General features: G+C 58.7%; 2 protein-coding genes across 3 annotated transcripts in view; both read left to right on the top strand.

Annotated features, from left to right (window-relative positions):
* Nucleotides 1–14,684, top strand: part of TEX264 (testis expressed 264, ER-phagy receptor) — a 39,252-nt gene extending 24,568 nt beyond the window's left edge. For both annotated transcript variants that reach the window (XM_058813035.1, XM_058813036.1), the window contains exons 5-6: nt 7,064–7,235; nt 13,865–14,684. In XM_058813035.1, coding sequence (XP_058669018.1) covers nt 7,064–7,235; nt 13,865–14,169 — 477 coding nt within the window. In that variant the 3' untranslated portion in view covers nt 14,170–14,684. The remainder of the gene's footprint in view (nt 1–7,063; nt 7,236–13,864) is intronic.
* A 5,337-nt stretch (nt 14,685–20,021) lies between these two features.
* Nucleotides 20,022–26,347, top strand: GRM2 (glutamate metabotropic receptor 2). Its single transcript, XM_058812864.1, has 5 exons — nt 20,022–20,480; nt 22,201–23,038; nt 23,743–24,806; nt 25,657–25,831; nt 26,274–26,347. Exons 1-5 carry the CDS (start codon nt 20,022–20,024, stop codon nt 26,345–26,347), a joined length of 2,610 nt encoding a protein of 869 aa, XP_058668847.1.
* Nucleotides 26,348–26,610: the final 263 nt, after the last annotated feature.

Raw genomic sequence — 26,610 nt, 5'->3', positions numbered from 1 at the left:
TGATGCTGTGGGAGGTGCTAATTGCCAGGCTCTGCATTCTGCTACCTGGAGGATTTGTTATCCTTTGGTGAGACTTTGTTTTCCGCTGCCGTAGTGCTGGTGGTGGCACCCGTTCTTCCTGCTGCCTGATGGAAACGGCCTTTTCCTGATTGCAATAATATCACCTTCTGTTTCTGAAACACCTCACAGCCCAGAGGATTTGAAAGTAAAGTGCACGTGCGTGGGAGCAGTCTCACCAGCCCTGAAGTGTGAGTTTCTCCAGTCTGGGAGGCAGCAGCTGTTCCCCAGCCCTTGGCAGCCTGGTGCTGCTGTGCCATGTGCTGGAGCTGGCTCTGGCCTGCCTGGCTCCATGTGCACCCTGCTGGAGCTGCAAGCTGAGATGTTGGGGTTTCCTTGATGTTTGAGGTATTATTGGTGTAAAGCATGTCTGCCTGCCTCTCCCTCCAGCAGTTTGCTTCTGCCCAGCCATCTCTGGGGCCAATGGCTCTGCCCCAGCCTCTGGCTGCCCTTCATTGAACAGCCCTGAGCACCCAGGCTTCATCCCTGTCTCCTGTTGGTAGGCTGTGGCCCAGCAGAGAGGACCAGAATCTGGGTTGGGTTTGGAAGGGACATTTAAAGGTCATCCAGTCCAGTCCCCCTGCAGTGGGCAGGGACATCTTTCACTAGCACAGTTTGCTTAAAGCCCCATCCAGCCTGGCCTTGAGCTCCTGACTACGTCCAGGGATGGGGCATCCACAGCTTCTCTGGACAACCTGTTCCAGTGCCTAACAACCTTCAGCACAAGGCATTTTATGTCCAGTCTAACCTGCTAGCTTTTGCTTTAAACCCACTGCCCCTTGCCCTGTCACTACAGGCCCTGGTAAAAAATCTACATCTCTTACAAGCACACTTCAGGGCTCCTCAAAGGCTTCTCCTCTCCAGGCTGAACAACCACAACTCTCTCAGCCTGTCTCCATGGCAGAGTTGTTCCAGCCCTTGGACTGTTTCTGTCGCCTCCTCTGGACCTGTCCTGGCATGTCCATGGCTGTCTCATGCAGGGGTCCCCAGAGCTGGAGGCAATATTCCAGGTGGAATTACAAGAGAAGAACTGAGGGGAAACATCCCCCTCAGGCTGCTGTCCACACCACTTGTAGTGCAGCCCAGGAGACCCTTCACCCCAGGGGGAAGGGGTGCCTCTGTTTCTTTGCTTTCATCAGCTCATGTGGATGACTTGAAGCAATGTCTAACCTCAAGCTGCTGTCTGAGCAAAGAGGAATGGAAACAGGGACATTCCCAGTCTGAGCCTGGGACAGAAGGATGGCCCAGCAAGGAGGAGAACACCAAAGAGGGCTGAGTGCTGTGCAAATGAATTGCAAAGCCTCTCAGGACTACCTAGCACCCGTGTTCTAAGATAAGCAGGGATGACACACCGAGCATGGAGCGTGTGAGGAAGCGAGGAGGATGTGGCACACAGCACAGCTCCCCCCAGTCCTAGCTGGTGGCTCAGTTTCAGCTTTTAATTTTAGCAACTGATTTAGGGCCGTTCAGCTCCACGCAATTTTGTTGTTCCTTTAAAATCCCTGGGACTGAAGCGTCCGACTCCATCGCTGGGAGATGGAGAGGATGGCTGCCTCCAGCTGGAAGAAGGTGTGGGGGAGTTGTGTTGTCTGGCGTGTGAGGACAGGGCTGGTGGGTCTCCTGGGGGTCTCCCCACACTCTCCCAGGTGCCAGCTGACTTGCTGGCAGTGCCCAGAGCAGCCCCAGTGCCAGCAGCACAGGCAAGGGGAGCCTTGTGGCACTGAGGCTGTGGTGGTGCCCTGGCTGGCTGGGGGGATGCTGGTGAGCCCCCCCAACAGGGAGCTGTCCCCAACGGTGGTCACAAGCCCCCTGTGTGTTTGCACCCTCCATCTATCCCTTCTTCAGGTGTGGCAGCATAGTGAAGGGAAGGGACTGAGCCCAGCTGCCTGTGGAAAAGCTCCTCATGTGGTTGGTGTTGCTCCAGTGTCACAGCCAGGATGTGGATGGGACCAGCTCCATGTGCCCTTCTGCTTCCCTGCAATGGCAGCAGCACGTCCTCTCACAACAGGAGCAAGGGTTCTAGGCACAGTTGCACTGACTTACTGGCACACTGTGCCAAAATGAAGTTTAGACAATCCCTGTGAACAACCCAGAGCTTCTCCTTGAGTCTGGCCCTCCTGGCCACATGTCCATTGGCCCCTCTGGGAAGTTCTCTGGACTGGCTCTGTGCAGAGAGCAGGCAATGCTGAGGCTGCACCCTGCACTGTCAGCACTGTTGGCTTTCCCAGTGCCTCCAGCTTGGGGCTGCCTGGTTTCCCTAAGGGAGAAGAGGGTTTTTATCTGCTGGGTGACCAGTTGCTTGCTCCCCATGGTTTTTCCAGTCCTGGCTGGGGTTTAACAGGCACGTTTTTCACGTGTTGCAGGCAGAAGGTGCTCTGGCAGGGATGGGTGCCAGGCACAAGCAATGGCTGTGTTCCTATGGCACACAGGTGGCTGGAACATGAAGTAGACATCTCTGCAGTGGAGCCAAGAGCTGCTGGGCAGCATGAACAGCTCAACCTCCAGCTCTGCTCCAGCAGGAAGCTTGGTGGTGGCATGAAAAGCCTCTCCTCAACTGCTCCTACAGCATCAGTCCTGAAACAGGGACTCTGCAGGCTGGTGTGACTTAACAATCACCTTGTAAGTGATTCCAAGAGGTCACAGTAAGGAGTCGAGGGTGACAGGGAACCTGTGGGGTGAAGTGGGGTGAGGACAGCAGCTGCCTCCCCACTGCCTTCCTGGCAACACTGGAAGTGTTGTGGGTTCAGCTGGAGCCTGATTGCCAGCGTGCCCGTGCATGGCGAGGATCCAGAGAGCATCCACAAGGCTCGTTTGTGGTCTCCTAACAAGATGCATTCTTGCAGCAGTGGGAGATGAAGCAAATCCAGTTGGTGACATTTGAATTCCTGAGCAGTTGAACCTGGCAGAATGACAAAGACAGTCCCTGCAGTGCCCCAGCTCATCTTCTGCTTCCCAGCAGGTGCTGAGGGCCATGGTGTGACACGAGCACCCTGCCACCTCCTTCTGCCTTTGCACAATTCTGCCTGGATTTTAATGACTGCAGGTCATGGCTCGGACACCTTGTCATGTCCTCTGCAGCCCTGGGACTGCTCTCATGCTCACCCAGGAAAGTGGGGGCCTCTTCCCCCTGGGAGGCTGTGCCCAAGCCATATCATGAACACACATTGAGACCTTATGGACGAGTAGGGGGAGGAGGATTTGTGCTGATGAATAGCTGCCACCTCCTGCTGCTGGGGAAGGTCTCCCAAAAACCTGGTCATTGCATAACCCTGTCCTTTCTGATGCATGAGGCATGGGGATGCTCCATTCCTAGCAGGATGAGAGTGACCTGGAGGAAATCCTGCAGTCAGTATGTGGTGGGAGGTGATATGGAACCCGAGGTTAAAGATTGCGCGAGGTGCTGTTCCATCTGGGAAAGAGGAGTGCAAGAGTCTTCCCTTATGTAACGCCTTGCTCCCGAGAAGGTGGTGAGCAGCACCCCACCACGTTCCTCAGATGGGCTGAGAAGGAGTTGGCTTCATGGGAAGCATGGGTCTGATGTGGCAGGAGTGTGCTGGAGCTGCTCTTCTGTCAGAACTGAACTTGTGGGCTCTGGGTGCATTTGTGTGTGTAGATGGGCTGCATGGATTATGTGCAATGAATCAATCCCCTGTTTCAGGTGCCATGGGGAGGGTCCTGCACAGAAATGAGCCCTGAATGCTGCACTGCTGCCTCTGTCTTTGCTGGCCATGGGAAGGGAGAGCTCCTGGCAGAGGCTGAGGAGGGAGGTGGCACTGCACGACCTTGTAGAGGGACAAGTCCTCTTTCCTGCCCCACTTACTGGTCCTGTTGTCACAGCCAGCAGCCTGACACTGACAGTGTCCCACTGTTCAGCTCTCACTGAGCTCCTCCACCCGTGTGAGACTGCTTTGGATTTGACTGGAGGGCTCTGCCTTGCAAACTCCACATTCCCCTTGCTGCTCCATCTGTTGGCTTGGTGGCACAGCCAGCCAGGGGCTCCCTTCTCAGTGGCAGTGTTATGCTGCCTGTTGAGCCTTTCTGTTGTTTTGCCATGTTGTTGAACCTTTGCTAATTTGCTCTCTTCCCACACCTTTGCCTTTGGGCTCTGCTCTCCAGTCTCTCTGGGTTGTTTCTTTTCATTGCAGTGTTTCTCTCCATGGGGATAATCCCAAACTCACTGTGTCACCAGCCTCTTTTGCACTTTGCTGCACTATTCTTGCCTGGCCTCTGCCTGCTTCCTAATATCCTTTGGTATGATCACAGGGCTGATATCCCACCCCCTTTAGATGATCCCCTTATCCATTTCCATTGTCATGGCTCCCCACCTCATGGCTCATTTCTCAAGCCTTTATGCAGCCTCATCCAGGCTGGACAGGACAGCATCCCCAGGTGCAACATCCCTGCTCCTCCTTGGGGACATTGTGCTCTCCTGAGCCCACCTGCCAGTGCTGAGCTCTGCAGCAGCCCTGCCACAGGCTGGGTTTCTCTGGGAAGAAGCAGAGAAGCAGAGGCCAGCTCAATAGCCTGGCTTCCAGCTTAATTTTTACAGACATAAACTAGCACTCTCAGGCTCTGGTTTCCCTCCATTTCATTTTGGGAAAACCCTGGATGAACTGGGAAGAAATCAAGTATTGCAGCTGTCCCTAATGAGGCAGGCATGGGTATTGACAGGGAGTGTCCAGCCACTTTGGCATGGTCCCACCATGGTCCCCAGCCATGGGCTTTGGGCTGGACACCTGGGCTGGTCTGGCTTCAGGGACACAGAGCTGCTCCTGGCAGGGTGGAACACCCTTGTCTCTCTTGTAGGATAATCTTGAGTGTGAAGCAGCATTTGGCTCAAGAGCCAGTCCTGCTCTTCATTCACGTGCACATTTTTATTCCTTAAAAAGCCAAGATTCCCACATTTTGTATGGGCAAGAGGGGGTGTTGTTTGTGTTTTGGGGGTGCCACTGCTATGCTTGTATAATTGGAAGTTGTAGCAGTGTAGAGTAGATTGTATGGAGAGGGTATGTCCCAGATCCATTCTTTTGGAACCTTAGGAGGGGGTTTGGAAAGTCAGCTTGGGATGTCTTGAAGGCCAGACTGGAGCCCTGAGGATCTGGACTGGTTGGAGATGTCACATGAAGTTAATGAAAGTCTCTTTGCTCTAAGATCCTTTGAGTTGTCCTTGTCTGCATGAAGTGATGGAGGGCCAACTGGATTTGTCCAAAAAACCCTGCAAATCCTGGAGGTACCTATCTCTGGTGTGTGTTGCAGTAACCTAAATTAGGGAGCTGAGCTGGGGGTTGGTGGATGGGCTTGTGGTTGGCAGAGCAAGGGGCAGAGTGGCGGGGAGGGCTCCTGTCTGCCTTGCTGCTGAAAAAGCAGCAGTGATGTGAGCCGCCTCTGCTCTGCTGCTAAAAACAACCCAGCTTGTTGTTATTTAATGCAGTTTTGATCTGCAGGCCCCAGTGTTTCACCTGCCTGCAAGTGGGAACTCCAAACTCCAAGTGCCTTGGAAGCCCGCCTGCGTCCCTGCGTGTCCCTGCAGCATGGGATAGGAAATGTGGTTCCTCCTCGGCTGGAGGAGGCACTGCTGAAATTCAGGCTGGGAGGCATTGGGATGGGACAGGTGAAGCTTCTCTTGGGGTCATGTTCCTGCCACTGAGGTGTTTCTGGGTAAACTGGGCCTCTGCATTGCCAGATCCTGCAGGCTTTCCCAGGAAAATGGACCCAAAAACTGCTCCTGTGGGATTTCTGCCTGTATTTCTGGTACAGCATCCTGGCAGTGTGAAGGTGGCTCTTCAGGTGGTACAGCTGCCAGCACCAGGAGAGGGTCAGTGTTGGCTCATGTCTGTTGTGGATCCTGCCTGGTGCCAGCATTAGTCTGGGAAATAAATGATTCTTAAATCACATTCATCCATCCCCAGGGCTGAAAGGAGTCAGGTTTTTCTAAGGTCATGATTGATGTGTCCATAGAGCTCATTCTTGGTGCGGGGCCAGCTCTGGCAACAGAGAGCCCCAGAGGGATGTGGACCCTGCTGGAGGATGTGCAAACAAGCCACACCAACAGGCCATGACAGAGGAGAATAGTTGAGGCAGAGAGGAAAATCACTGGGTCAAGGAAGAAGAGGATAATCAGGGCAAGAGGGAGGAAGAGAATAGCTGGGGCAGGGAGGAGGAGGAGCAGGAGGAGGAGGATGTTAACTAAGGTGGTTGCAGGGTTAAATAAAAGCTGTCAGTGATTTGAAAAGGGGAAAGAAAGAAAAAGAAAACCCGCTAAAAAGAGACTCTCCTTTCTCACCCGGCTTGTAATCAGCCGCCCCCTCTGCCAGCGAGCAGCTGGCGGGCGGGCGGGCGAGGAGGGGGTGGCAGGAGGGTCCAGCTGCTCCTCACCCAGCCCTGGCACCCCAGGAGTCCCCAGAGCCCCGGCTCAGCCCCTGTCAGGGGGCCCCGACAGCCTGGGGTCTTGAGGGGCATTGCCAGGGGGAGCTGGGGTGAGGAAAAGGAGGAGGGGGACTTGTCTGAAATACCAGGGATTCATCTCCCACTCCCCCTGCCCTCGTGGTTCTTAAAGGAGCTGCTGGAGCTGTCGGCTCTGGATTATATTAATTAGCAGAGAAGTGCCTGTTCATGGGGCTGTGCTGTTTGTGGGGCTGTGCTGCCAGCAGGAGCTGGAGATCTGGCAGGTCTGTGTGAAGCAGCTGCCTGGCTCCCCAAAACCTCTCGCTCCAGCCCAAAATAAGCACATCGAACCCAAGGCTGAGCTGGGGGTCTTCAGCATCTCCTGGAGCCCAGCTGGCTGCTTACCTTCAGGGCCAAACCTGCCTGCCCTGGTACCTGGTGCTGCTGTGGTAGGGAAAGCAGCACCATGGTTTGGGATGGCACCCTCTGCTCCTCACTAGGTCTCCACACCTGTGGGCAAAGAGGACCAGGCTGACCTGGCTGGCAGGTCAGTGTGGTGGGGCAGCTGCTGGGGTGGGGGGCAAGGACACATCCCTGCCCATGGCTGCTTTGTGTCTTCCAGGAGAGGAAGCTGTGTGCCCACCCCCGGATCGAGATCTACAAGCAGGACCGCATCTACTTCGTGTGTCCCCTTGCCCGCCAAGGAGACTTCTATGTGCCTGAAATGAAAGAACTGGAGAGGAAGAGCAGGGCTGCTGCAGCTGTGGCTGAGGACGCCCAGACAGACATCACAGGTATCCATGGCTTGTGCACAGGCTCCATCTTCATCATCCCTCACAGAGCTGGGGTCCTGGTGTCCCCAGTCCTGCTGCCTGGGCAGAGAGGGACTGACTGGCCTGTGCCCACCTGGTACCCAGCCAGAGTCTCAGCACACCTCTTCCCCTCACCCTGTGCTGATCCCTAGGGATCTGAGATATCATGGCATGCCTTGGGGAGCACCCAGGAACCCTTGCAGTTTTGGGTTAACCCACTGTTGTTAGCACAGAGCTGGATCTCACAGCTTTTAGTTGCAGCTGGGCTTGTTTTTCTCTTTGTCATATACATCTTCCTTGATCTCATCTTCATCTGTTACATGTTGGGATTGCAAAGAGCTTAAATACCAGGTTGCTGTAGCTCGTGGTGGAGTTGCCTGGGAGCATCTGCTCAGCAAGATTTGTTGGAGCCTGGATGTATTCATACAGGAAGGGACCACAATGGCTGTAGGCGCAGAGCAGCAGTGCTATAGTAACCCAAAATGCTGCTTGCCTTCAGCAGCCCACATGCTCCCATGCCTGTGAGATGTAAGAGCTGGCTGTCCAAGCATTCCCAGGCACTGGACAGCACATCTGAGTTGGCTGCTGGCAGGGGCCTCCCTCCTGCCCCACGGGTTGGCCACACTTGTGTAATGGGCATGAAAAAAACATGAGGGCTGTGCTCGCCTCGCGGGCACTTGGGTCATTTGCTTCAGCACATCTCCAGGTTTGGGTCACTTTAATTCTTAATCACATAAAAGCAAGCCTGGGAATTGCTTTCTGGGAGCTGTGTCCATTTAGTGTTGCAATGAGGAGTATAATTGGAGCTGTTTCCCAGCCCTTCCAGGGCCCCTGTTAGCACGGTGATCACTTGGCTCTTCTCCTCTTTGTCTGCCTTGTGTTGGGGCAGCACCAGCCCTGCTTGAGCAGAGGTACCCAAAGGCCACTCACTCTGACAGCTTCCCCTTGGTTTGGAGAGGGATGGCAGGATCCATGGGAGCAAAAGCAGCTCGAGGGTGGTGCCTCCATAGATGTGTGTGCTCATGTGCCTGCTCAGGGGGTGCAAGGTCCCACAGACAGCCAGGGGTGCTCAGAGCAGCCACTGCCCTGTGGCTCTCACTGCTTTCCCTGGGGTGCCACTGCCAGCATGCCCACAGTGGGGAGTCCCCTGCCCTGCTGGAAGAAGGGCTAGGAAGATCTTCCCAGTTTTAGAAGGCAAATTACCCTGGACTTTCTCACTCTGGGCCGGGGTCCCCAGCAGCAGCTCTGGGCCAGCTCTTCCACCACCCTTCCCTTCCAGGCACAAAGATGAACTTTTGTCAGTGCAATCTGATGCAGTGCCATCTGCTGAGTCTGCACAAAACCAACTTCAAATTATAATAATACCTATGAGGTTGGCCCTGCCTGTGAGACTAAAGAGCTGGGCTTGGATGTTGTACTGTGATTGTCACTGCTGGGCACAGTGGCACAACCACATCTGATGGGGTGTCACATCCTTGCTCTGGCAAGCCTATGGGTGGCTTGTGCAGCTCCTGCCTGAGGGATTTGGTGGTCCCATGAAGATTACACCTTATGGAATGAGTCTGATCCTCCCTTCCCAACAATTTTATGTGCTGGGATCTGTGTAACCACCCCTGAGTTGGAGAAAGAGAAGCCTCTTTTCCCATCCTTTTTAGCCTTCCTCCCTGGGCAGGAAGCAAGCTCTGCTTAGTCACAGCCCCTTCAACAGGCACGATGGACATGAGATCTTGGTGACCCAGGAGATCCCCGGATGTCTATGACAGTTTTCAAGCTTTCCTCTGCCAATTGGAGGGTGGGCACAGCAATGTCCCCATCTGCCTGTCAATATGATCTCTGCTCAACCCCAGTTGCTTGTATTTGGGTTATTTCTTGATCCTTCTCAGGTTTGAATGGATGTTTCAAATGGTCCTGCTCCGCTGGAGGCTCAGGAAGTGCTCCTGGGACAGTGGGGGCAGGTGGCAGTCCCTGATGGTGGCTCTCAGATCCTCTGGCTGTCCCAGAGCTGCACAAATCCAGGTGTGGGGCTTTGATACCCCGTTGTGCCTCAGTGGATAAGTGGAGACTGGGAAGGCTCTGAGCCCCATTTCCTCTCCCAAAGGTAGCTGAGGCTGCTCTGTGCACAGAAGCTTTGGCCTATGTGTCCTCATGTGGTAGCAAAGGAAGCCTCCTCTTTCCTCCTCCCAAAATACTGAGATAAGGGCACTGAGTGTGATTTCAGCATGGACATCATGTTGAGTAACACTCTGTGTGAGCACACCATTGGTCAGTCACAGCTCAAGAAACTCCCCACCAGCAGCTGGATTTTGCTTTCTTTGAATTAAAGACTTGAGAAGTTTCCAGTGGAAGGTGTTGCCATTTCTCCTCACCTGTCACTGTGGCTGGTGCCAGACGCTACCAAGCGACTTGGAAGTGTAAGAAAAGCTTGGATTTGTTTTCTCGAGCCTCCTGACCTTGGAGCACATCTCTCCATTTAGGCTGTCACCTGCTGTCCTTGCTCCTGAGCTCACCCTGGGAGGTGCTGGGTGCCTGTGGCTGTGAGCAGGTGGCACAAAGGCTGTGGGACATGGTCTGGGCTCTCTGCTTTCTGTGCCAGGGTGCTGCCAGCTCTGCTGAGGACACACACACTCAACACACAGGGCAGGGGCCGGGGGCTGTGGCTGCCTCTGCACCAATTCCGTCCCTTATTCGCCATGCTCAGGGTCATTGGAAAGACAGGGAGCGTTTTCTGAAGGCGGCTGATGGGTCTGCAGGGGGCAGTGTCAATCAGGATCAGTTGTTTTGTATTTAATTGTTGTCTGGGGCGGGTCCTGGCTGCGAGCTCCCTCCCAGCGCTCTGCACTGACACCGCTGCTGCGCCTGGAAGGTGGAAGCAAACTAAAGCAGCCTCTCCACACGGGCTGGCATGAACACAGATGGTTCCCGAGCATGTGGCTTTGCCCAGAACCTCAGGTGCTCATTTTCATGGGGCAGAGTCTGTCCCACGGCATTCAGGTACAACTGATGGCATCACACGCTGAGCTCCAGTGCCACAGAGGAGCAACTTTCCTGGTGTGTTCTGCCTCATCCTTGCTTGCTTCCATCCTTCAGAGAGCCCTGCCTGTTCCTGCCTGCTCTGCATCCTGGGAAGGGCCCAGTCCCTCTCCTGGTGGCTTGTGTGTGAGCTTCAGCAGTCATGGATGAGCTGTGCCCCCTGGCAGCACACTGTATTAGGGGTGATGAATGTTTGATGGAATGAGGGGAAGGAAAGGGCCCAGGAGCACCAGGAGTGGAGCCCTGCTCAGCCTCAGTGTGGCACAGGGTGGTGCTTGCCCTCATTCTGGATTTGGGAGTGTCAGTGCCTGGTATGGCACAGGGCTGAGCTGTCTGGGGAGGCAGCTCCCCACCAGGCTCATTGGCAGTGTGGGGTGAGTGGTTCCCATTGCACCCATCCCTGGCTGGTCTCTTGGAGTTGGCTGCTTGATACCCCTTCTTCCTGGCTTTTGGGGACTCCTTAACACCCTGCCATGGCTTCAGCCCAGGCTCTGCCTCTGTTTCCCAAATGAAAACTCCTGGGTCCCATGTTCCTGCTGGGTGAGAGTGCAGTGGGATGGCTCTGCCATCCTTGACGGAGCAAGGTCAGGGGTGAGTTTCAATAGAGGATGGCTGCTGCCTCACAGAGTGCCAGAGGGAACAGCCATGCTGGATCAGGGTGCTGGACTGGTTCCTGGTGTAAGGACCAGCCTTGGGAAGGTGGATGCAAGGAATGGGCCATGGGAGGACAAACAAGGTGTGTGGGAGGATGGACAAGTGGGTGTAACAGCTGCTGGAAGGGTGAGCTGTTAGATGGGGGCTGGATCCCTACTTGCCCTCCCCCAGGGCTCTGGTTGCCCTCTCAGAGCCCCTTGCCCTGCCTGCCTGGCCTCCCTGTTAGGACAGCTGGGTGTTCCTGCCACGTTCCCCTGCCACAGCTGGCCCCACATGGTCCCTGGCAGCAGCAGCTCTGCTGCCCTGCCCACCCCAGACATTTATCCTGGCCAGGCTCAGGGGCCGTGCCAGAGCCACCCTTTCCTGTGCAGGGGAGAGCGAGGCTGCTGAACTGGGCAGATTTGCCAGCTGAGGCTGCTCGAACATGATCAGAAGTGACAGAGCAGTGACAAAGTGCCTGGCTGAAGGGAAACAGGACTGGATTTATTGTCACCCTTGGAGCAAGGGACAGGAAGGTGGCCATGAGAGCAAGGACAGCAGAGCTTTCCCACAGTGGTGGCTTGGAGCAGTGTGTAGGTCAGCTTCATCCCTGTCTTCTTCTTCCTAAGCTGCTGCTCCTCTCCTCAGGAGCTTCTTTGCCCTGTGTCATGGGGTTACATGACAAATTCGGAGCCAAAATGTTCCCTGGGGTGCCAGGGGAGAGGTGCTGAGCAGGAAGGGCACTGCTTGGGGGGCTGATGTCACTCCTGTCCCCTGGGATCTTAGAGGGACACAAGATGGCCACACATGATATGAGCTGTCATGAAGCCATGGTGGGAACATGTCCATGCCACCTCAGGCCACCAATTTGGCCAAATCAGATTATTTCTTCTTTTCAGATGACCACTAAAGACCTTGCAAACCCTAATTTGTCTTCAAGGCTCAGGGTCTTCATCTCCCTTTCATCCCCCACAGCTCTCAGTCTTCCCAGAGGCTCCCTGCTGACCCAGTGCCCTGCTGAGCTCCTGTCAGGTGGGACAGGACAGCATCTCCCACCTTCCTGCTGCCCACTCAGTGGCTGCTGTCCCCTTCAGCGAGCACAACATCCTTTTTAACTTAGAGTAAATGTAGTTTCCATGTCAGCTGCTCCCTGATGCTGCAGCAAAGGCAGTGTGTGTCAGTGGGCAGTGGTTTTTTCCTCCTTTCCATGGGAGGGGTCAGCTGGCATTGCCTGGGCTGAGGGCTCGGTTTGTGCCAGCTGCCCAAAGCATTGCCAAGGTGAGAGGGTGAGGCTCAGGTTCCTTTCCAGGATGAAGCCATCCAGGTGGGATGAAGCACTGTGTCTGTGGATCTTTTCTGGCTGCCCCTCATCCTGCTGCCACTGCTGGGTCCTGGGAGCAGCCGTCACTCAGGCGGCTCTCAGGGCCGTGGGATGATGATGATGCTGCTCAGGAGGCAGAGTTCTGCCATTTACAAGCAGCTCTGCTGGCAGCTGCCCAGGCTGGGAAGAAAAACAGCGCAGAAAAAGGTTTCAAGGATGTTTGGAAGGAAAGTTCCCTCCTTGGTGAATCTCCTTCAGGAGATCAGTGGCTGCCACACAGCTGCTGGAGAGCAAGCAGCCCAGCCTCGGGCAGCCTGGCTGCAGGAGCTGGGGGAGGCTGGAAACTCCTGTGGGAGCCCAAGGCAGCCCCATGGCAGCAGCTGAGGATGGAGCTGCACCAGCAGGAGACAGTGTGGAGAAAAGGGCTCTCCTCTCCCACCTAGGATGGTGATGCTCCCCTTTGCCACTTCCCAGCCCTGCTGGTGGCAGGCCCCAGTCCTCCAGGAGTGCTGCTGCTCCTCCTGGTTTCCCTTCTGGTGTTGGGCATGATCCTCAACAGGGGTGTTCAGTCCAGCATGGATGGAGGTGCTGGGAAGTGACAGAGCCTGGCACTCACTTCCCACTGATGCAAGGCAGGCAGGGAGGAGATAGAGCAGGCAGGGCCATGATGGAAGCCTGTATTGTAATTAACAATGAGGATCTGTGATGTCATAATAAACCACGTGGATCTGTGATGTCATAATTAACAATAATTAATGTTTAACAGACAGGAGGGTTTTGTCTCCTGGCTGGTTGCTCTGGCAACAGCGCCGAGCTGCTGGTCTCAATCTGACACATTCCTCTCCTTGTGGACTCCTTAATTGTATTGTCGATGGAGCTAATGAGGCAGGATCTGGGGAGGGGGAGCTGGGCCAAGGGCCCCACCTGGGCAGGCAGGGACAGCCCCGGGGGCCTGGCCATGAGATGGGGTTGGCTGGCAGCCAGGTCATGTGCAGAAGCACAGAATGAGCTGGGAAGGTTTCCCCTGTCCTCTGGCACCCCGAGACCTGTCTGCTGCTCCCCTGCCTATCTTCACACTGCTGCCAGGGCTGCCGGCTCTGGGGGAGCCATGGAGGGAGTGGGAGCAACCTGTCAGGTGCTGGAGGCACCAGGATGCCCTGGCATGAGGCTGGACATCCATACCTGCTCCTGACAGCAGGACATTTGAGTATTTGCACTTGTACCATCATCCCCTTGAGTGTTTAAACAGTGCTGTAGCTTCACACCACCCTCACAGCACAGTGTCCTTCCTGCCCTTTGTCTCATTGCTGGTGCCAGGTCAGAGACAGGCTTGCATTCTCCCCAAGGAAGTGCTTGGCAGGTCCTTGCTGTGTGCACAAGGAGTGGCTGTGGGGCCATGGTGTGGCCAGGTCAAGGTATGGCTGGAGGCTGGTGCTTGTTTGGGGGTTCCTGATTTCAGGGAGCAGTTTGAGCTCAGCCCACGCTTGACTTGGTCATGTCTCAAAGGCATAGGAGGGACAAGAGGTAGGAGCTGGTCTCTGATAGCTCAGAGGCTTCTGGTGGCTTCGAAGGCTGTGGCCCCATCTTCCCACAGCACTCACTGTTCCCCATTCTCTCTCCATCCCAGGGGTGGACACCATGAGCGAGACGAGCTCCATCAGCGTGGAGGCCACAACTGACAGCAGGGACACGTCGGTGGCCACGTCCATCCTGCTGCCCCTGGCCGGCAGCCGCGGCCGGGAGGAGGCGGACACGCGCAGCGAGCACAGCTACAGCGAGTCCGGAGCCAGCGGCTCCTCCTTCGAGGAGCTGGACCTGGAGGCTGCCGGCGACGGGGAGGGAGCCCCGGGGCTGCTGCCTGACGCGGGCAGCCAGGAGCTCACAGACAAGTGGACCAAGGAGCCCATTGCTGCTGAGAGAGGAGAGGAGTGAAGAGAGACCCGGCTGCCTCACCTCCCACCGGGATCTGAGTTATGGGAACCAGTTGCCTTTCCCACCTCCTTCCTCTCCAGCCAAGAGATTTTGGCTGCTGATTCCCCCCAGGACCTGCTCTCCCTCTTTGCAGAAAGGGTGTTTGACTGTTTTTGGGGGTGCTGGGAGGTGGGGGGGGGGGATTTCTGTGGTGCTTGGTGGCGCAGGGTTAGGTGCAGGCTGGGGGGACATGAAATGCATTTGCTCTGTGTGTGTGTGTCCAGGCACGTGGCAGTATCCTTGCAGGTGTCTGGGGGATGGTGGTGGATGTCAGAGATGTCCCCCCTCGTCTCTGCTGGTGCCCCTCTCACCCACAGCTTCTCTCTGCTGCACCACCACATTTTCTAGCACCAAAGAGCTGTGAGTTGGGTCAGTTGGGTGTGTTCCCCTCTTCTCTTCCCCTTGCTGAGCAATGAAAACATCCTGTGTAAATGTGGTCCTCCTGGCACTGCCACGGGCACTTTGGGATCTGTAATAAAGTGGATGCTTTTCCTCACTGGTGGCTGGTGCATTGCTGACTTGTCCTTTTGCCAATTGTGCCGTCCTGTCCCATGGTGGGGAGTGGGCTGTGGGTGGGAGCTGCCCCCACAGCCCTCAGCTGAGCCAAAGAGCTGCCCAGGGGCTCTGCATCCCTGCTGCTCGGGCTTTATCCCTGCCTGGGCAACCCAGCTTGTGCCAGCTGCAGGGGAAGGGGGGAAGGAGGGTCCCAGCTGCTCTGCTGAGCTGGGCAGAGCTGGAGGGAGGTGGCATCCCCACTCCTGGGAACCTGTGGAGAGTAAAACCAGTATAAAGCCAGATATAAAGCTGCTGCTGGGCCTCCTCCTGTGGCAGGGGACACCAGGTTGTCTGCACTGTGCCTTCCTGACATCCCGTCTGTCTGTCCTTCTGCTGTGGAATGCAGGCAGGGAGGGCTGCCTGGGGTGGTCCCTGTTCCCTGTCTCTCAGCTTGGGGCAAGGGAGCAGCCTGGACATCATGGTGACAGTGCCACGGGGCAATGCCAGGTGCCAGAGGTCCTGCTGAGTGCCCTGGGTGCCTCCAGCAGCCCAGGGATTGTTCCTGGCGGTCAAATGTGGCAGCCCAAAACTGGGACTTGGGTTGGGGGTGTCAGGGCCGGGGGAGGTGTGACTGTCTCTCCATGGTGGGAATGTGTCCTCCCTGGCTTGGAAAGGTCATGATTAGTCCTCAGCCAGTGATTGACATGGGATTGTTCATAAATATTTTGTGCTCTGAGTGATAAAATATTAAACTCCTCCAGCCCACTTGGAAAAATATTGCTCTTCCCGGTGTTTATCTTTGTTGCTGGTTATTACAAAACTGCCAAGCCCCCTGAAATATTTATGCTTGGCTGAGGCTCCCGGGGGATTGGAGCCAGGCAGTGGATGGATACTGACGGTGCTCGTCCCCTAACCCCACTGAAGCTGGGCACCAGGGGGCTTTGCCATCGTTCTGGAGCAGCAGCCGGTGCCGAGGTGTGTGTGAGGCTGGAGCCAACACCCACCTGCTGGGGGGAGGTGGGACCACGGCAGTGCTACATCCCTTGGCACAGCACACCTCCAGTCCTCCTCACCACCTCTGCCCACCCTGGCCTGCAGTGGTGAGCTCCCCCAGCCCAGACACCCTCCTCTGCCCAGTGTCCCACCCTGTCTGTGCCAACAGTCCTGAAAGGACAGGGCTGGTGTGGTCTGGGGTCCTGCTGCTGTGGATGTTCCATATTATCCCTCCCCAAACCAGGATTGCCGGAGGGAAGGGGGTCCAGCAGTGTCTGACTCACTGCAGTGCCCTTAACCCACAGCCTGCGAGAAGCTGGCAGAGGGGAAACTGAGGCATACGGTGGTGAGGTGGTTACTCGGGGCAGTGCCCAGAAGGACCCTTGTTCCCTGTGTCATCCCCTGTCCCGTTCTTGTCTCTGAGTGATGGAGCTCTGAGGATGCAATGCTGCAGGATCCTGGGCAGCTGAACGGCTCTAGGAAGAGTTTGGGCAATTGGTGGAGATGTGGGACACAGCCCTGCCCTGCCCGTGCCCCTTTTTGTATGGTCCAGAGCCTTCCCCATCCGGGTTCTTGGGCTGCCAGGGAGTGCTGGGGCTGTGTGGAATGCAGAGCTGGGCAGTGGGGTAATGCTGGGCGCCTCAAACCCTCACAAGGACTTGGGGAGCAGAGGGCAGGCCAGGCAAGGGGGGAACAAACCCTGGGGCACCAGCTTGTGGCTGTGGGATTGGTTTGGGGCTGGGTCCCCTCTCACTGTCTGGGAATGAGCTGGGGGCTCTGGGGCCAGGGGAGCAGGTGCTGAGCTGTGCCCTGACAGGTCTGTCAGTATGCAGAGCAGTTCCTGCCTGCTCTGGCCATGTCCTGCTTGCTCTGCCCGTGTCCTGCTTGCTCTGCCCGTGTCCTGCCTGCTCTGGCCATGTCCTGCCTGCATCCTGACGATGTTCTGGCCCAGTCTGACCATCCCTTGCTGGACCTGGCTGTGTCTTGCCTGTGTTTTATTTTCTCTGTTCATGTCCTGCCCGTGCTCTGTCCGGACCCGGCCACCTGCCCCCGGCTTTGCCCCATACCGGCCGTGCCCTGCCCGGCTCGGCCGGTGCCGGAGCGAGCGGGGGGCAGTCGGGGCGGCCCCGGGGCTGCCGCTGCCCACCGGGCCGGGCCGGACCGGGGCGGGGACCGGGCCGGGCCGGGCGGGGGGCGGAGCGGCTCCGCTCTGCTGGGGCTGGCGGAGTGTCAGAGGCGGCGGCGGGAGGCGGTGGCAGCCGCAGCTCCGAGACAGCCGCGGCACCGGCACCGGCTCCCGGCACAGTCCGCCGGGCCCAGGTAAGGGCTGCGCTCCCACCCCGGCACTCCCATCGCCGTCACCTCGGTTCGCGCCGTGTCCCGCGGCGCGTCTCCGTCTCCAGAGCCCCGGTGCCGGCGGTGGAGCCGCACGGAGACCGGCGACATCCCGCTGCCGTCGGGGTCGCGCCACGGCGGGGCTCGGAGCCCGGTGCCCGGTGCCGGGGCTCCCGGAGCTGCGGGACGAGAGCAGAGCACGGGCACGGGCACGGGCACAGGCGGGGCCGGGGATGCGGGCGGTCGGGGTGGCACCGGGGCTGCTCCCGCCGCTCACCCCTGCCCGGCGCGAGACGCGGCGCTCCGGGAGAGCGGCTTGGGGGGTCCCCCGGTGATCCGGCAGCCCCGAGCCCACAGTGGCGCTCAGCAGGACCCGCTGCTCCCGGCCGGGGCTGCCCGCCGGCACCGGGGCAGGGACGCGGGGTCACCGCCCGGCCCGGCGATGACAGACCCCGGTCCCTGCTGTTCCCCCGGTCTCCCGTCCGTCTGTCCGGGCCGGGGAGAGCCGGGGCTTGGAGGGGGCTGTGGGGGCGCAGCCGGATCTCGGGGCGCGCTCGGGACGGGATGCGGGGCGGCCGCGGGGCGGGGGGAGCGCCCTGGAGAAGCGGCTCGGCCCCGCGGGGTCTCGGCGCTGGCAGCCCTTGAGCAGGGGACAGCTGGGGGCTCCTGGCAGAGCTCGGTGGCCGTGGGACCTCCGGGACCTCCGCGGGAGGCGACAATGTCCCTGCGCCCCCGCAGCCCCGCCGTTCTCGCACACGCCCCAGGTGTCGCACAGCCCCTGGGATGCGGTGTCCCCCAGGTGTCGCACAGCCCTGGGATGTGGTGTCGGCGGGGTCGGGGCTCCCGGCACGGGTGGGAAGCGCTCCGAAGCACGGCGGAGTCGCGGCCCCTTCTCACCCACCCCGCTCGCGGTGCGAGGAGAGGCTGCCCGCTGGAGCTTCCCGCCGTTCCGTGGCTGTCGGGCTGGACTTGACTCTGCCCTGCCCGGTGCTTCCATTCCCCGGGCGTTCTCCAGCGGCTCCCGCGGGCTGTCAAACCCCCGGCACTGAACCAGCCGAGGGGAGCAGCTGCGGGAATGGCGGGAGCCCTGCTCGCTGCCCATCGTGGCTCGCTGCCGGGGGATGGTGGTTTGCCCTTCACAGGAGCTTGGCCTGAAGGTGCCTTTCATCTGGTGGGTCCTGTCAGCTGCCCCAAACGATCTGGATCACAGGGACCCGGGTTCCCAGTACCACCGGACCCCTGTGCCAGGCTCAGCCTGCCACTGATGGGCTCCATCAATAATCCATGTGCCTGTGGCCTCTCCCCTGCCTGAGGAGACCCCGGGTCCCTTAGAAGGATTTATTCCTGAAATAAGGCAGGGACCCTTCCTTCTCTCATCTCCATAGTCCTTCACACTGCGGGGTCAGGTAGGAGATGCCCTGAGACAGATGGGGACTCAGCAGCAGCAGACAGCACCTGAGAATAGGCAATTAGGGGCATGGAGGAAGAGGGGGAGGTCAGCTGGTGTCACCCCACCCCACCCCTTTAGGCTCTGTGCCACACTGCTGCCTGCAGCCCCCTGGGCATCACTGCCAGCTCTGGCTGCTTGCTGGAGGGGCTCCCCAGCACAGCCATCACCTGTCTGGGAGCAGCACGGGGGCATCAGGGGGTCCCCTCCTGCTGCTCAGGGAGAGCAGCCTCAGTACAGCTGCAGGGAACTGCAGGGGGGCAGCACTCCCTGGCATCCCCCTCCCACCCTCTGTGCCCCCACAAGCGCTGCTGGGCTGTGGAGGAGGCCGTGGTCCAGGCACAGCATCAGCAGCTTCCCGTTCCAGAGCAGCCTGAGGCTTCTGGACTGCCAAGGGGTCTCCTTCTCCCGTGGTCCCTGAAATGCCAGCCCCGAGGGATTTCAGCAGTCAGCTTCAAATGGGAAACAAATCTCTCCTGTGATTTGGGAAAAGACAACCAGTCTCGGAGGGGACTGCATCCTCTGCCAAAACAAGGCCTGCCTGCTGCAAAAGCCTTTGATTCCCCCGCGCCTCCGTGCTTTCTGCAGAGGGAGTCAGCAAACCTGGCTCTTACTTTTACTGAAATCTCTGAATTTAGTATACAGGGAAGGAAGGGGCGGTGGTGAGAGAACAGACTCTGAAGCACCGCGGCTGCCAGAACCTGCACCTTGCTGTGTGAGGGTGAAGCCAGTGGAGAGTCCCTGCTCCAGCCCGGTGCCACGGACACCTCTGGGGGCAGCAGCAGCCCCACGGCTGTGGGATGGAGATTAAAATACTGTGGGCACTGGGTGCTGTGGGCACTGTGGGCTCATGGCTGGCTGCTTTTGGCAGGGCTGTCTGCTAGAGGGTGGGATCTGTCAGCACCCCTGATGCTGCTGCGTGGGTCGGGGGCTCGGCTTGGAGCCGGCCTTGGCTCTGTGTGCCCAGCCTGGTCTGCCTGTGCCAGGTGACATCCCTGGCTCTTTCCCCCTGCACGATATTTTAGGGCTGTCAAGCTGTCCCCCTGCAGGCTGTTCTGCCTGATGCTGCCAGGGCGGCCAGCTCTGTGCCCACCCTATGCCAGTGTGTCTCTGGGAGTGCTGTGGGGAGGCTTGTCCCTGCGCCCCTCCATGTGCCCTGAGATCTGTGCCACTTGTGTGTGTCCTGGGGGTTCTGGGTCACTGTGGGAGCTATTGCAGCTCTTTATCTTGCCTTTCAGCAGGGGATTTCTTCTTAAGGGCATCCCACATGGGGGGCACAGGCAGGCTCATGGCCTGGCTCTCCCGTGCAGCGCTGACTGTCCCAGTCCCTGTCATCCCTTGCATCCCACAGACCCAGCAGCTTTTCCCTTTGCTTTTCCAGGTGCCGAGGGCTCTGCTGGGGTGACACCACCTCTCTCTCACCGACACCACGCCGTGCCACCCCCCACCACCCAATGCCTGGGGACTGCCGGCCCTCGCCTTGACGGGTGGCAGCGGGTGACGCGGGGTGGCGTGGGTCCCCCAGCCAGCACCAGCACCCCCCATGGCGGTGCCCCTGGCCGCCTGGCTGGGGCTGATGCACCTGGCCACCTGTCTGGCTGCTGGGCACGGCATGGCTGGCAAGAAGGAGATCAGCATGGATGGGGACCTGGTGATTGGGGGCCTCTTCCCCGTGCATGAGAAAGGAGTGGGGAGCGAAGACTGTGGCAAGATAAACGAGCACCGGGGCATCCAGCGCCTGGAGGCCATGCTCTTCGCCCTGGACGAGATCAACAGGGACGGGAGCATCCTGCCGGGGGTGAAGCTGGGTGCTCACATCCTGGACACCTGCTCCAAGGACACCTATGCCCTAGAGCAGTCCCTTGACTTTGTGCGTGCCTCCCTGACCAGGGTGGATGGTTCTGAGCACATCTGCCCTGATGGCTCCTACGCCGTCCACGATGACGTTCCCACTGCCATCACCGGCGTCATCGGCGGCTCCTACAGTGACGTCTCCATCCAGGTACTTCTCTGAGGGGCAACAGGGGCTCTCATGGGGCTGGGGCTTTGAAGTGGGGGAGAGGGGTAAAACCTTGGCAGCAGTGCAGTGTGGCACAGGGAAGCTCACTCATCCCTCACGGTGATGCTCTGCCCCTTCCTCCAGCAGAGAGGGAATGCTAGGTGGGCACCTGAATGAGCCATCTCTGTGACTGTGGGGGATGTGCCCAGGGACCCCTGGGGGCTGCATAAATCCCCCAACATTCCATTAGCCACAGGAGCCAAGCCTCACATGGGGACAGGTGTTTATTCCTCTCCTGGGTTCAAGGTGGCAAGTGCAGCTCCTCAGCCCAGCTCATGTCTGGACTGTGCCAGGCAGGGCAGACCAGTGTGAGGGGGCACTGTCCCCCTTTCCCTCCCAAAGGTCAGCCCATGAGTTGCTGCAAGGGACGTGCACCTCAGAGGGGCTCAGCCATAGGGCTGCCTGGCTAAGGCAGGCTGTGCTCAGAGGATGAGTGCCCCTGTGTCCCCAGTGATCCCACAGGCACCTCAAGCTTCAGACCTGGCTGTGACCCTGACTGGGGTGCATCTCAGTCCCCAAACCCACAGCTCTGTGGATCTTGAGGCTGGTTTCAGCAGGGAGAAGAGCATCCCCTGAGGACGCAGGACTCAGCAGGACCAGCTGGGTCACAGGGGTGGCTGGTGGGCCACATGCTTGCTGAGATTTAATGAGTCCCCAGCATGTGCCAGACTGTGTGTCCTGGTCCCTGGGGTCCCTGCATCCCCCAACATGGGGTAGAAAAAGCTGGGACTGCGTGATGGAGGCAGCATCCCAGCCCACCTGGGCACTTGTCCCTTGCCTTGCTGCGAACTCATCATGTCCCCATGTCCCAGTTCCGGGCAGGCAGTGTGAGCAGGGGCAGAATGTGGGCTGGCTGGGCAGCTCAAGGGGCACTGGAGGGGCATGGCAGGCTGGCAGCTCCCATGTATGGTGAGGACAGGCAGCAGCATCATTGTGCTCAGGGACACTCTTGCCATTAGGGGAATTTGTTGTCAGGATCATTTGTCCACGTTAATTAAGCTGCGTCTCCTGCCTGGGGAGCAGTGAGATGTGGGCAGGCTTGGCAGCCCCGCTGGCACACCCGAGGTCCCCTTGCTGCCCCCAGAGCCTGGGTTTAACAGCCTCATTAGTGGGGATTTTTCCCCTTTGAAGCTAACGAGGATTCTGCTGAGTGCTGGAAGGTGCCAGTCCCACTGAGCTCCTGATGTGGGATGCGCAGGCGCCGCTCCCCTGACCCACTTCTGCAGCATCCCCCAGCCTGGTGGGGGGACTCTGCCCTGGCTCCCAGCCCCTAGAACCCTTTCCCCTGTGCTGTGGGGCTGCCAGGCATCCTGGCTTTCTCCTTGCCATTGATAATCTCCCACAGGTCACCTATGGCAGACTTTCTGCTTTTGTCCCATCCCCAGACCAAAATTTCAAAGTGTAGTGCTTGAAACACTAAAAAATATATAAAAATAAAGATTAATGAGCATGTCTGAGGGCTCAGGCACTCTGTGAATGTGCCATCCATTCTTCTCCAGTCCCTCCACAGATCAGGATGCTCTGGGATGGCATGGGCTGCTCCTCAGCCCAATGGTTGTGTTTGGGAGCATCCTGCAGCACTGGGTACACGGCGGGGGTCCCCCCACAGCAATGTCCCTTGCTGGCCACCCCTTCAGGCACTCACCTCTCCTCCTGCACGCAGGTGGCCAACCTGCTGCGGCTCTTCCAGATCCCGCAGATCAGCTATGCCTCCACCAGCGCCAAGCTCAGCGACAAGTCCCGCTATGACTACTTCGCCCGCACCGTCCCTCCAGACTTCTACCAAGCCAAGGCCATGGCAGAGATCCTCCGCTTCTTCAACTGGACCTACGTGTCCACTGTGGCCTCCGAGGGCGACTACGGCGAGACGGGGATCGAGGCCTTTGAGCAGGAGGCCCGCATGCGCAACATCTGCATCGCCACCTCCGAGAAGGTGGGGCGCTCCATGAACAAGAAGACCTACGATGGGGTGGTGCGGGCTCTGCTGCAGAAGCCCAATGCCAGAGTGGTCGTGCTGTTCACCCGCAGTGAAGATGCCCGGGAGCTGCTGGCAGCTGCCCAGAGAGCCAACGTGTCCTTCATGTGGGTGGCCAGTGATGGGTGGGGAGCCCTGGAGAGCGTGGTGGCCGGGAGTGAAGCGGTGGCAGAGGGAGCCATCACCATTGAACTGGCAGCCTACCCCATCAAGGAGTTTGCTTCCTACTTCCGTAGCCTCCACCCCTACAATAACAGCCGAAATCCCTGGTTCCGGGAGTTTTGGGAGCAGAAGTTCAGGTGCAGCTTCTACACGCAGGACTGTAGCCGGTACTCCCTCAAGACAGGCAAGTTTGAGCCAGAGTCCAAGATCACGTTTGTGGTCAATGCAGTCTATGCCATGGCTCACTCTCTGCACAACATGCACCGGACACTGTGCCCCAACTCCACCAAGCTCTGTGATGCCATGAAGCCTGTCAATGGCAAGAGGTTTTACAAGGACTTTATACTCAATGTTAATTTTGATGGTGAGTCCAAAGTGGAGATGGGGTTTGGCTGCCAAACTGGAAAGGGATGGGTGAAGAATAGGAAACACGGAGTCCCAAATTTGACCCAAAACCCTCCAGTTCCTCCAGCCTGCTCATGCTCAGGGCTGTGGTTGTCCTGAGGTGCCAACAGCCAGCCCACCATCACCCTTGGGAGGCAATCCAGGCCTTCTGTCCCCAGTGGAAACATGGAGAAGCTGGCCACCAGCTCCATCCTGCTACAGCTGGGTGGGACCACTCCCACCCAGCCCCAGGGAGCCTCGAGAACAGGATCCTTCCAACCATCATGATTTATTTACATTTCAGGGATTAGACTGGTGGGATACCCTTGATCAGGGAACCCATGTAGTTTGGGGTACATTAGAAGCATGTCCTCTGTGACTTGGGCTGAGGATGTCTTGGCTCCCAGGAGTCACTGAGAGCCATGGAGGCTGCACAACCACCCTCTGTCCCTGCAGAGCTGGCTGGGGCTCACAGGCTCTCAGGCAGGTCGGTGGTTCTCCACCTTTGCTTTCCTGCCCCTGACATGCACAGGCAGCAAGGATGGGAGTGAAGGCAGGAACCAGGCTGGGCATTTTCCTGTGGCCATTGTGGGATGTGACCCTTTGGATGAGCCCTGCCTCGAGGCTGGAGTGAGTGTTCTCCTGCCCTGGGGCAGTGACTGTCTCCCCCTCTCCTCCCTGCAGCTCCTTTCAGGCCAGCGGACACTGAGAGCGTTGTTCGGTTTGACCGCTACGGCGACGGCATCGGGCGCTACAACATCTTCAACTACCACCACACAGATGGGCGGTACCGGTACCAGAAAGTGGGCTACTGGGCAGAGGGGCTCATGCTGGACACCAGCCTCATCCCCTGGGCTGACACCTCCATTCCCGTGTCCCAGTGCAGCGACCCCTGCAAGAAAAACGAGATCAAGAGCATGCAGCCCGGAGACATTTGCTGCTGGATCTGCATCCCCTGCCAGCCCTACGAGTACCTGCTGGACGAGTTCACCTGCATGGACTGCGGCCTTGGTTACTGGCCCAACGAGACCCTGAACGGCTGCTACGAGCTGCCCCAGGAGTACATCCGCTGGAAAGACGTCTGGGCCATCGGTCCTGTGACTATCGCCTGCCTGGGCTTTATCTCCACCCTCTTCGTTATCGGGGTCTTCGTGAAGAACAACGACACTCCCATCGTGAAGGCCTCTGGACGAGAGCTGTGCTACATTCTGCTGACTGGGGTGCTCATGTGCTACAGCATGACCTTCATCTTCATCGCCAAGCCCTCCACGGGCGTGTGCACGCTGCGGCGCCTGGGGCTGGGCACCTCCTTCGCCGTCTGCTACTCGGCCCTCCTGACCAAGACGAATCGCATCGCCAGGATCTTCAGCGGGGTGAAGGAAGGCGTCCAGCGCCCCCGCTTCATCAGCCCGACGTCACAGGTGGTCATCTGCATGGCCCTCATCTCCTGCCAGCTGATCATCGTCATCATCTGGCTGCTGGTGGAGACCCCTGGCACGGGCAAGGAGACTGAGCCTGACAAGAGGTACATTGTCACCCTCAAGTGCAACAACCGGGACTCCAACATGCTCATTTCGCTCACCTATAATGTCCTCTTGATTGTCCTCTGCACGGTCTACGCCTTCAAGACACGGAAATGTCCCGAAAACTTCAACGAGGCCAAGTTCATTGGGTTCACCATGTACACGACCTGCATCATCTGGCTGGCCTTCCTGCCCATCTTCTACGTGACCTCCAGCGACTACCGTGTAAGAACTGGAGCTCTGAGGGGCTCTGACAGGGCTTGGTCTAAGTGGTCCTGGAGATCTGGGCCAAGCAGGGTCCATGATTAGGAGATGCATGGGCCAGGGGAGTGGTCTGCATCCACACACCTGGTGATGGTCACCTTTGCACTGGGTAATTCAGGACCAGGTGGAGGGTCCTGAAGGGCTGTGGCTGATGGGGCAATGAGTCCTGGAGAGAGGACCTGGCCCTCTCCCTGCTTTATTAGGATGAGAATGGGAAATGCCCTGAGACCTCCAGAGATCCTCCATAGCCATGACTATCATGGAGCAATGACAGTCATCCTTCAGCCTGGTCAGACAGCCCCTGGCTCACCCACACACCACAGCCCAGGGCATGAGTGCCAGCCCCAGGGAGAGCCTAGTCCCTGGGCTGGAAGCAGTGCCAGGAACTGGGTAGCATGTGGCACATCCTGGCATGGACAACCAAACACATCCTTGATGGGCCTTGAGGACTTGGTGGGGCAGTTAGTCAGGGGCTCCCAGAGAGGACCTGCACCCCCAGAGAGAGTGGGCACCGGGGTGGGGGAGTGCGGGCTCTGGCCCTGGGCAGTGCCACAGAGCAGCATGTTGGCAGGGCTGGGGTGTACCTGCTTTGCAGGGGCAACTTGTCCCCACCAGGGCAGTGGCCATACTCTGCCCATGGGTCTCCTGCAGGGCCACCCTGACAGAGGGATGTGGTGTGGGGTGGAATGTGCCTGCAGGGTGCAGCCTGTGCCCAGTGGGGCTGGCCAGCGCCACACCATGGGCTTCATCCTGCCCTGCTTGGGGCAGAGGGCTGACGGGTGGAGCACCTGATGCCCACCCCTGTCTCCAGGTCCAGACCACCACCATGTGCATCTCGGTGAGCCTCAGCGGCACCGTGGTCCTCGGCTGCCTCTTCACCCCCAAGCTGCACATCATCCTCTTCCAGCCGCAGAAGAACGTGGCCAGCCACCGCGTGGGCACCGCCCGGTTCAGCGTGGCAGCCGCCAGCTCCAGCCAGTCCCACGGTGAGCACGCTGGGGCTGGGGCAGGGCTGGGGGACAGCACCCCTGTCCTGCTGGGAGGGGTGTGGGCACCCCAGCATGGGCTCCTGAAGAAAAGGGGGTGTGGGGTAGGGCAAAGCGGGAAATGGGGGGAAATGGTGGGTGTGCCCCCAGGGGCTCTTCCCTGTCCTCTGTCCCTCATCTCCCAGCGCAGCACAGCTGCCAGAGGGACTCTGCTCCTGGGGGGCCCTCATTGCTCTGAGGGGACAGTCTCCACCCCACACAGGGGGTTCAGCTGCCCCCATGTGCCTGTCACTACCCGAGGCACTCTCCCCTTTAGCTCCAGGGGGGACATGGCCATCCTGGGCACCCTCCACCCCAACTCCCTGGGCACCACAGCCATGGGATGCTGGGCAGTACTGCTGCCAGACCCCAGCCCAGCCCTGACTGCTGCCTTCCTGTGCAGGCTCAGCCTCGCCGTACGTGCCCACGGTGTGCAATGGCCGTGAGGTGGTGGATTCCACAACGTCATCCTTGTGAAGAACAGGGGGCCAGGCTGTGGTGCTGCCACACAGCACCCCCACTGCTCCCCAGGGAGGGCAGTGCCCACAGCACGGCCTGCTGAGGTGCCAGGTGCAGCCGGGAGGCTCAGTCCCTGCCCCAGCACGAGCTACACATCCCACATGTCGTGTCACCCCTCCCTTGCACTGAGCCACCTTACATGTACCCTGTCCTCCACACCCTGCACTGAGCCTTGGTGAACACCCCCTCCCTGAGCTGAGCCACGGCGCACATCCCCAGGT

The sequence above is a fragment of the Ammospiza caudacuta genome, chromosome 12 (genome assembly GCF_027887145.1).
Source record: "Ammospiza caudacuta isolate bAmmCau1 chromosome 12, bAmmCau1.pri, whole genome shotgun sequence".
NCBI classification, from domain to species: Eukaryota; Metazoa; Chordata; class Aves; order Passeriformes; family Passerellidae; genus Ammospiza; species Ammospiza caudacuta.
Note: the sequence above shows the minus strand (reverse complement) of the source record. Positions and strands in the feature narration are given on the sequence as shown.